The 10,072-nt window shown below is 54.1% G+C and overlaps 1 protein-coding gene across 6 annotated transcripts; it reads right to left on the bottom strand.

Annotated features, from left to right (window-relative positions):
• Positions 1 to 1,969: 1,969 nt before the first annotated feature.
• Positions 1,970 to 10,022, bottom strand: RCCD1 (RCC1 domain containing 1). Of its 6 annotated transcripts, none has more exons than XM_088024938.1 (8): positions 9,732 to 10,022; positions 8,324 to 9,070; positions 7,842 to 8,238; positions 7,593 to 7,714; positions 5,584 to 5,688; positions 5,047 to 5,217; positions 4,513 to 4,542; positions 1,970 to 3,751 (listed from the first exon to the last, which is right to left on the bottom strand). In XM_088024938.1, the coding sequence occupies exons 2-8, from the start codon at positions 8,496 to 8,498 to the stop codon at positions 3,534 to 3,536; spliced, it is 1,218 nt and encodes a 405-aa protein (XP_087881064.1). In that variant the 5' UTR covers positions 8,499 to 9,070; positions 9,732 to 10,022; the 3' UTR covers positions 1,970 to 3,533. The 6 variants fall into 6 exon arrangements, with proteins under 6 accessions (XP_087881064.1, XP_027977894.2, XP_087881068.1 ...); XM_028122093.2 differs by lacking the exon at positions 9,732 to 10,022 and having other exon boundaries at positions 8,324 to 8,510; positions 9,062 to 9,589; XM_088024940.1 differs by lacking the exon at positions 9,732 to 10,022 and having other exon boundaries at positions 3,659 to 3,957; positions 8,324 to 9,589.
• Between the last annotated feature and the right edge of the window lie 50 nt (positions 10,023 to 10,072).

Here is a 10,072-nt window from a genome sequence, read left to right as displayed (position 1 = left end):
CCGTTATTTACAATAGCCAATTATGGAAGCAGCCCAAGTGTCCATCAATAGATGAATGGGTAGGGGCGCCTGGGTGGCTCGGTCGTTAAGCGTCTGCCTTCGGCTCAGTTCATGATCTCGGGGTCCTGGGATCGAGCCCCGCATCGGGCTCCCTGCTCCGCGGGAAGCCTGCTTCTCCCTCTCCCACTCCCCCTGCTTGTGTTCTCTCTCCCACTGTCTCTCTCTGTCAAATAAGTAAATAAAATCTTTAAAAAGAAGAAATAGATGAATGGGTAAAGAAGATGTGGGGTGTGTGTGTGTCTGTGTCTGTGTGTATAATGGAATATTATTCAGCCATAAAAAGAATGAAATCTTGCCATTTGCAACAACATGGATGGAGCTAGAAAGTATGATGCTAAGTGAAATAAATCCTTCAGACAAAAACAAACAGCACAGAATTTCACTCGTATGTACAATTTAAGAAACAAAAGAAGCAAAAAGAAAAAAAAAGGGACAAATCAAGAAAGAGACTCAACTGTAGAGAACAAACAGATGGTCACCACAGGGGAAGTAGGAGGGGCATGGATAAAACAGGTGAAGGGGATTAAAAGTACACCTATCAGGATGAGCAGTGTATGGAAGAGCTGAATCACTACATTGTGCACCTGAAACTGGTATGTTAACTATCCTGGAATTAAAGTTAAAAACTTAATAAAGATATCATACACAGTATCTTGTCTGACCACAGCAGGATGAAGTTAGAAATCAGTAACAGAGAAAACTGAAAATTCACAATATTGTTGAAATCAAACAATACATTTCAAACAACCAATGGATCAAAGAAGAAATCACGGGGCAAATTAAAATATAGAGACAAATGAAAATGAAAACACAACATACCAAAACTCACGGGACACAGCAAAAGTGGTGCTAAGGAGGCGAGTGGAGAGCTATAAATGCTCACATTTAAAAACAAGAAAGAGGGCGCCTGGGTGGCTAAGTTAGTTAAGCGTCTGCCTTCAGCTCAGGTCATGATCCCAGGGTCCTGGGATCGAGCCCCACATGGGGGTCCCTGCTCCGCAGGAAGCCTGCTTCTCCCTCTCCCACTCCACCTGCTTGTGTTCCTGCTCTTGCTGTGTCTCTGTCAAATAAATAAAATATAATTAAAAAAAAATAAAAACAAGAAACAGGGCGCCTGGGTGGCTCAGTCAGTTAAGCGTCTGCCTTCGGCTCAGGTCATGATCCCAGGGTCCTGGGATCGAGTCCAGTTTCGGGCTCCTTGCTCAGCAAGAGAGCCTGCTTCTCCCTCTGCCTGCAGCTCCCCCTGCTTGTGCTCTCTGATAAATAAAATCTTAAAAAAAAAAAAATCCTGGGTGCCTGGGTGGCTCAGTTGGTTAAGCGACTGCCTTCGGCTCAGGTCATGATCCTGGAGTCCCGGGATCGAGTCCCGCATCGGGCTCCCTGCTGAGCAGGGAGTCTGCTTCTCCCTCTGACCCTACCCCCTCTCATGTACTCTATCTCATTCTGTCTCTCAAATAAATAAATAAATAAAATATTAAAAAAAAATCCTAAAATCCATATGCAATCTCAAGGGACCCCAAATAGCCAAAACATTCTTAAAAAAGAAAAACAAAACTAGAGGACTCACACTTTGATTTCAAAACCTACTACACAAAGCTTCAGTAATTAAAACAGTTGTGGCACTGCATTAAGGACAGACATACAGACTGATGGAACAGAATAGAGAGCCCAGAAGTAAACCCTTGCATATGATTTTTGACAAGGGTGTCACGACCATTCAATAGGAAAAAGAACAGTCTTTTCAACAAATGGTGTAGGGAAAACTGGACAATCACACACAAAAGAACAAAGTCGGACCCTTATTTAACATCGTATATGTAAATTAACTCAAAATGGATCAAGGACCTAAATGTAGGACCCAAAACAATAAAACTCTTGAAAGAAAACACAGGACAAAAGCCTCATGACATTGGATTTGGCAATAATTTAATAGGACACCAAAGGCACAGGTGACAAAAGAAAAACAAGTTGGACTTCATGAAAATTAAAGTTTTTTTTTTTTTTTTTTTTTTTTTACAACCAGAGACCCTATCAACAGAGTAAAAAGGCAATCCACAGGAGAAGATATCTTCGAATCACATATCCGATGAGGAATTAATATCCAGAACACAGGCAGAGCTCCTAAAACTCAACAAAACCCAAATAAATCAAAAACAGCCAAAGCGTCTGAATCGGCATTTTCCATATGAATGGCAATAAACACATGAAAAGGTGCATCACTAATCATTAGGGAAATGCAAATCAGTAACACAGGGAGACAGCATTTTATAACCATTAGGATGGCGATTTATCAAGAAAAACAGAAAAGAAGTGTTGGGCAAGGATGTAGGAAAACTGGAACCTTATACACTGTTGTAGAAATTCAAAATGGTACAGCCTCCGTGGAATACAGTATGTAGGCTCATAGAAAAATTCAAAATAGAATTATATGATCCAGAAATTCCACCTCTGAGTATATACTCAAAAGGACTAGAAATAGGGTCTCAAAGAAATATTTGCACACCTATGTTCATAGCAGCATTATTCACAGTAGCTAAAACACAGAAGCAACCCAGTGTCTATCAACTGATAAATGGATAAACAAAATGTGGTCAGTACTTGCGATGGAATACTACTCAGTCCTGAAAAGGAAATTCTGCAAAATGCTACAACATGGATGAACCTTGAGGACATAATGCTAAGTAACATGAGCTAGTGACAAAAAGATAAATACTGTATGATTCCATTAATATGAGGGGCTCAAAGTAGTCAAAATCAGAAAGACAGAAGGTATCATGGTGGTGGCGGGGAGGGCAGTGGGGAGTTACTGTTTAACAGGTAAAAAGGTTTTTTTTTTTAACATTTATTATTTATTTATTTGATAGCATGCATGAGAGAGAGAACAAACGGGGGGGAGGGCAGAGGGAGAAGCAGACTCCCCGCTGAGCAGGGAGACTGACATGGGACTCAATCCCAGGACCCTGGGATCATGACCTGAGCCGAAGGCAGACGCTTAACCGACTGAGCCACCCAGGCGCCCCAACAGGTAAAAAGTTTTACAAGATGAAGAGAATTATGGGGGGCGGGTTGATGGTGTTGGCTGCACAACAATGTGAATTTATTTACTACTACTGAAATACACACTTAAAAATGGCTAATATACTTTTATGTGTATTTTAACTCAATAAAAGAACAAATGATCAACAAAAGAATATATAAAGAGGTGTATTCACACAATGGAATACCGTTAACACTAAAAATGAACGAACTGCAGGGCGCAAGGCAGAAGAATAATAAGACACAAAGGAACACACCCAAAATGATTTCATTTACATAAAGTTCAAAGCAAACACACCAAACTCTACTGAACAAGGATGCGCACAAGGGTGATACAACGCTAAGCGAAAATAGGTAACAGAAGATGCCCAGGATGACCCCTGCTGGTCCCCAATCTTGGCACGACCTCAGATCACCTTGGGTTGGCTGGGGGAGCTCTAAAATCTACCCCCTCCAGGCTCCGCGCCCAGAGGCTCGGCTCTCACTTTTCCTGCAGCGCTGGCCTCGGGCATGCCCTTCCAAAGCTCCTTAGGTGTCACCAACACGAGGACGAAGTTGACGACGCGGCTCTCCGGTGAGGGCACAGGGCCGGGGCGGGGCGGACGCGGGGCCTCTGGGCTGCCGGCAACGGTTTCCTCGGCTGGGGTGAGTCTCACTGGTTGAGTGGATCATTGACTATACGTTCATTTCACGCCCTTACCCGTGGCCGTCAGCTCTCCCCTCTCTCCACAGCGCACACGTATGTGTTCCAGAGCCCACAGCTCACCGCCCTTACTTGGAGCTGCTTATCTACAAAATATTCCACACGGCGGGGCCGATCCAAGCTGGTTGTGCCCTTGTGGCCAAGCTGTCCATATTTACCTAAACGGAAACGAGCTGCTGGGCCATCCCCCCCCCCCCCCCCCGGGCCTTGGGGCTTTTCCCCGCCAGGAAGGAAAATCAGCCCATCAACCGAAGTGCAGGGCTTGAGCCACCACCCCGCCGGTGTCTGCTCTGGAAATTCAGGAGGCCAGAGCCACAGAGCCTTCGGGGCCAGGCCAGGTCCCCAAGAGGCAGCTGCCACCAGCCACGCCAGGCAAGATGCTCTTCCAGGTTCTCTGCTCCTAACCCCAGACACTACCCAGTGCCAGATCAACAGAGGTGTCATAAATGCTGCCTAACTCTTCCCTCAAGACAGTTTTTCAGGAAGATACACGGGAAGTACTAATATCTACTTCTCTCCCATGTGGTCTCTGACTTCGGTGTGCTTAGATCTGTTCTCGGCAAGGGAATATGTAGCATTTCCATCCCAGACTTCCAAGGGGTCAGGCCGAGGCCCCTGCTTCCGTCTGCTGCGTGGTTGTTATCTCCTGCCCTCTGCCCCCGGGCCCCTTCCTCCCCTGGTTTAAGCATCACACAAACAAACCTTTTACTTACCCCAGCCCCAGGTGTACAGCTCCCCAGTTCCTACAACCAGAAGGACAGTAAGGGGCTGTCACAAGGCATTTGTCTAGCATGACCTGCCACGGTCCAGAGCCAGCACCTTCTAAGTGTCCTGAGCTCTGCCTGGCATAGCACAACATATTCTCTAACAACTGTCTAATCACACCCGGGGCAGGAAAGGATCCAGGTGGAAGTTTACCTTCCTGGATGCCAACTGATGGGCCTGGCTCTCACAGCTACTGAGTTCAGGGGGCTTAGCACCTGGACCGCTCAGACCAAGCGGCCGGCAAACACTAGCATCCTTCCAGAAGGAGGGGCCTTCGTGGCCGGACAGTTGGGGGGCTACTGTTAAAGCCCCATGGGGGTTGGGGCTGTTTTCACTGAAGGAGGCGGCTACTCAGTACTTCTCAGAGACACTTAAAAGTCGAAGTTTTTAAGGGGATCACAGCCTTCTCTGCAGCACCAGCTAAGGGATGGGGTGGAGGACTTCCTGCTCCATCGTCAGCCGCCCGCCCAGCCCCCACTCACTTGTCACCACCGCTGTGTGCCGGGAGCCACAGCTGGCCTTGACTGCATCTGCGCCCCCGGGGAGATCCAGTAAAGCTGGGAAGGGCTGGAGGGCTATGAAGGGGGCCGGGGCTCCCTCCTCACCCCCGGCTGTTCTCCTCACTTCGGGGCCACCTTCATTCAGTCCACTGGCTTCAGAGAAGCAGCAAGGGAGAGTGAGGAGGATCGTGACTGGTAACGTGGAGCACTGGCTACACCTTAGCCATCCAGGACCTCAGGCGGCACGACAGCTCCACGAGGCCCCTGCCGTGGACACCACGGCTGCCGCTCCCAGCCCCCACGTTCCCCAGAAGCGCTGGAGTTGACAGGTCAGGGGGGAGTGCGCCGAGGAGGCTGGCATCAGCCCTGCCATACCCCCATCCCTCCCCAGAGCCCGGAGTCCTACAGAGGGTCCTGGGGTCCCAAGGATGTCCCGTGTCCCTTCTGAACACTACGAGGTCTCAGGCCAGCATGTGGCCAGGAGTCAGGAAGGACAGAAGCATGCGTGGAAGAACTGACCTTCACCTTCCCTTGCAACTGTCTTTCCATCCTCTGACAGGCTCCTGGTGGGCAGGGCCAGCTGCCCGGACTCATTCCAGCCCCAGATATAAATATCCCCAGTCTCTAAAAAAGAGGTGCAGGGGACCCATTAAGCAGACTGTGAACCGCACCCTCACCCTAAGCCCCCCGAATCCGTCCAAACACCCGCATACCCACTAATGCTGCCCCGCCCAGGCAGCCCTCCGGGCAGTGCCTCCCACAGGCCCCAGCAGCTTCCTGGTCTTACAGGCTTCCCTTCCCCCTCAAGTGCTTCCGGCGTCCTTTTCTTTAAACAGGGTCTCCTGGATCTTCCTCTCCAGTTTCACTTTTTCCCTTTGTTGCTAAATTGCCCCCGCCCCACCTCCCACATGTGAACCTGCCGAACGCCATCTTGCACAGCGCTGCCATGACGACGCTGCCATGACGACAGTTCGGAGGCCCCAACGAAGCCTCCTTGAGAACAGCCCCCAGACACACTTTCTTTTTTTTTTAAATAACACACATAATAGACCCTAAGAACACCCTTAGGGCATAAGGTCCTTGGCTCTGCTCTGGAGAGGGGTCAGACACGGAACTATTCTCGCACATTCTCCTCCCGGGGGGTCGCCCAGCAGGGGCTCCCAGCCTCTAGGGCTATAAAAGCAGGTCTGACGGGAGGGGGCTGTGGTCACAGCTGTGTTGCAGCCGCCCAAGACGAGTCCGGAAGCTCCTTTAGTAAACCGTTTCTTGTCAAGCTGGACTTGTGGACCTTTTTCTTTGGTCTAGAACTCCTTTGGAGGTGGCTTCGCATAAACTTAACTTTCATGGAACACACCACCACACACACTTCAGAAATGTATCCCTGGAAATTCCCAACGGCCTCCGTTTCAAACCCACTGAGCCCGCGACACCCCTTTCCTCAGCCCCACCCACCACTGGTCCCAGTGAAAGCCTCTTCTGGAAGCTCTCACCTTCCTTGCCTCTCATGTAAAAATTCACTAATGACAGCTCATTTTTAATCAAGTGTTTACTTTGTGCCAGCATTTTAAGCACTTTTCAATATAATCATTTAATTCTCAGAAGAGCCCTACAGAGGGTTAGAGGGCAACATCCCCGTTTTATTCATGAGAAAACAGTGGACATGAAGAGGTGAAGTGCTCTGCCCAAGGTCACAAGGGGCAAAGTGATGATCTGAACCCAGCAAGTCTGGCCTGAAGCATCTGTGCTCCAAACACTCTAACAAACTCAAGACCTCAAATTTCTAGCACCCTGAAGTGGGAGACTTCCCACCTGGCTGTTTCTAGTCTTCTCCTCCCGTCCCTCCGGTCCAGTAGTTTCCATGCGTCGCTGCCAAGCCAGGCCCATGACAGAGGACTATGGGGGTGGCGGTGCAGGCACACGATGTTTTTAAAGCTGCCCCCCACCCCCGGGGATAGAAGCGGCAGCCAGAGCCCCAGGTGCAGACCCTTGCAAAGACCGCCTGCTCCCAGCCTCACTCAACAACCTAGCAATCAGCTACAGCTGGGTGGCCCGCCAGGGCGGTGGACTTACGATCCCAAACGAAGGTCCTCATTCTGGGCTCACCCTCACCACCTTTATCCTCCCTGTGGACATCTGCGCGTCCACTGTGTGCCACACGTCATGGCCACCTGACGCCCTGCACCCTTTCTCCTCCATTCTCCTCAGCTCAGCTGCCTCCTCACCCCTTCCTGCGCCCTTGCGGAGTGTTTTAGAATCGCAGCCCTGGCTGGCGGCCGAGGCCTGGGAGAGGTAGGGAGCCCACCATCAGAAGACAGCAGACATCTGCACCAGTCACGGTGCGAGTGGGTAATGGCCCGGGCAGAGGGCTGACTTTGAGAGGCACTGAGGAGTCCTCCAAGACCTGGCTGATTAATATGGGATGAACGTGGAAGGAGGCCTGGCTAGACTACCCACCAACACTGGAAGAGGAGGAAGGTTTGGAGCCTAGGAGACCTTGAGTTTGTCCGGAGAGGCACTATGTCACTTACCACTCACACACACGGAGTGCCAGCCGCCGGCGGCCACCTCAGCCATGGGAAGGCCCTGCAGCGCCTCCAGCAGCCTCGGCTCCGGCTCGGCCTCCAGAGTCCCGTGGCCCAGCTGTCCGTGCCTGCGCAAGCGAGAGCCCAAGCAGGTCCTCCTCCCCTTCCTTCCCCAGTCCCACGCTCGGGTCCCCACTCGGAGCCACGTTTACCTGCCCCCGCCCCGCGCCCACATCCGGCCACGCCCCCCCTCACCTGCCCTGGCCCCAGGAGAACACCTGGCCCGCCTCGTCCAGCAGCAACGCATGCTCGGCGCCCAGCTCCAGCCGGCGCGCCCGCAGCTCCGGGGCCAGAGGCCGGTAGAAGGGCGGCCGCGGACTCACGTAGGCGCGCGCGCCGGGCAGCAGGGGCAGCGCCCCGGCCTGGGCCTCACCGCCCGCGCCGTCTGCCCCCTCGGCCTCCGGCACCAGCGTGTGGGTCCACAGGGGCTCCCCGCGCAGCGCGGAAGCCGGCGCCCAGGCCTGCAGCTCCGGCCCGGGCCCGAGCCCCCGCCCGGCGCGCAGCACCACGAGGAGCGCCTCCGAGGCCCACGCGTCCCTGCAGCCGCCCGCCGCGCCGTCCGCCGCGCCCGACAGCTGCACCTGGCCTCCACCTGCGAGAGCGGAGAGCGGGCTGGGGAGCGGCCGGGCCACGCGCCCGGGGCCGGGGGCGGAAGTGGGACGGAGGGGGGCGCTCACGGGTCACGACGGCGGTGTAGCTCCAGCTGGCGCTCACGCGGCGGACGTCGGCGCCCGCGCCCGGTGTCCGCAGCGGCTCGGGGCTGTGCACCTGGCGCCCGCGCCCCGAGCCCAGCGCCTGCCCGAAGCCGCAGAAACCGAAGCCGAACCAGGACCCCCGGGGCTCCTCGGCCATGCTGGCCGCCACCTGAATGGGGTGGGAGGCGGGACAGGGTTAGGAAGGCCACCAGACCGAGGAAGATTCTGGGCTGCCTAGAATGGGGGCACTTGCCCTGTCTTTTCCCTTGGACTCAAGCAAGCTCATGGCTCCACAGAGTAGGCACCAGGTATTTAAGTGGCCTCTCCCTTAGACGTCGTCCTAGGAGGTGAGCCCCTCCAGCTCCCAGTGTCAGGCACATTATCCCACGTCATCTTGGGAACCAGAATTACCCCCATTTGACAGAGGAGACTCCCAGAGAAAGTAACCCTTACGCAGTCACATAACTTAGGACCAAGAGGGGCAGAGGCCGAAATCAAGGCCCACCGACTCCACATACAGTGCTCTTCCCACCAGGGCAAAGCAGAGCGTTTGGGAGACAGGGCCCTGTGCGGGTTCAACCAGCTCCAGGGTTCACGCGTTTGCCTCTGCAGGGAGAGGTGCCCGTGTCGTTGGTCCATTTACTTAAGCTTTCTGAGTCCAGTTCAGTTTCTTCAGTTTTACAAAGGCAGGGGATAGGACAGGGTGCTGTCTGTACGTACCTTGCAGACCTGTGGGGAGCAGATGGAAATAAACGGTTCACGTACTGGCACATACCACGATAGGCACAACGTAAGTACTGGCTTATTAAATCCAGTACTTAGAGTTGACTTTAGAAAGTCCAGGGGTGCTTACTGGTTTTCAAGGGACCCATATAAACACAATTTCAACTGGACCTCACCTAGTCATTTATTCGTTCTACAAGCATGTATTGTTGCCCTCCCTTGGGCGGATGAGAAAGACGGCTGTCTGCCCCCGGGGAGTTCACACATTAAATCGGGAAACGAATACACCGTCCCGTGGTTCCAAAAACAACGCCGCTTTTTCCGTACAGCATGTTCGGCTTTGAAGTCAGCTATGGGGTCCCTCCTGCGACCAAAGCTCCTTAACCCAGACCTGGGCTCCTAACCCAAGGGGGCCTCTGACCTTGAGCTTGACCCCGCGCCCTCCACCCTCCTCGGGCAGCTCCTCCCGGCGGGCAGTCTCGAGGGAGGAAAAGCGGGGATGCAGGGCAGTCACTCAGGACCCGGGTGCCGGCCGCCGCGGGGGAAACGTTTGAAGAGCCGCCCCCCGGGCCAGGCGCCCATTGGCTGCCGCAGCCTCCCCGGGCCAATCGCCGGCGAGGGCGGTGACGTCACCGCCCGGGGCGGGCGGCCGCAGGGCGGTGCTCACCTCGGTACCCGCAGTCCCGGCCGCGGCCTGTCGGGCCCGAGCTCTGACAAGCCGGTCCGCGGGTGTGCGCTGTGCCGCTGCAGCCTCGGGTGTGAGGTGGGGTAACCTCCGGTGGGCGCGTACCCGAGGCAGAGGTGGGCCGGACGGTCCCGCCCCCTGCAGGCCCGCACGGAGTTCAGGTTAGAATCCGAGCTGCGGGGCTGGCGAGGAGCGACCGCGGCGACGCGGGCACCCCGCCATTCCCCTCAGCCCCCGACGGCGGCAGCTCGCGACCCACACGAGGGGCTGATGCCCAACCGGAAGCAGTCGTACCAGGCGGGCGCCTCGGCGAGTTTGGCCTT

The sequence above is a fragment of the Eumetopias jubatus genome, unplaced genomic scaffold, assembly GCF_037043125.1.
Source record: "Eumetopias jubatus isolate StellerSeaLion01/CBP00866 unplaced genomic scaffold, mEumJub1_p1.0 scaffold_7, whole genome shotgun sequence".
Taxonomy (NCBI): Eukaryota; Metazoa; Chordata; class Mammalia; order Carnivora; family Otariidae; genus Eumetopias; species Eumetopias jubatus.
Note: the sequence above shows the minus strand (reverse complement) of the source record. Positions and strands in the feature narration are given on the sequence as shown.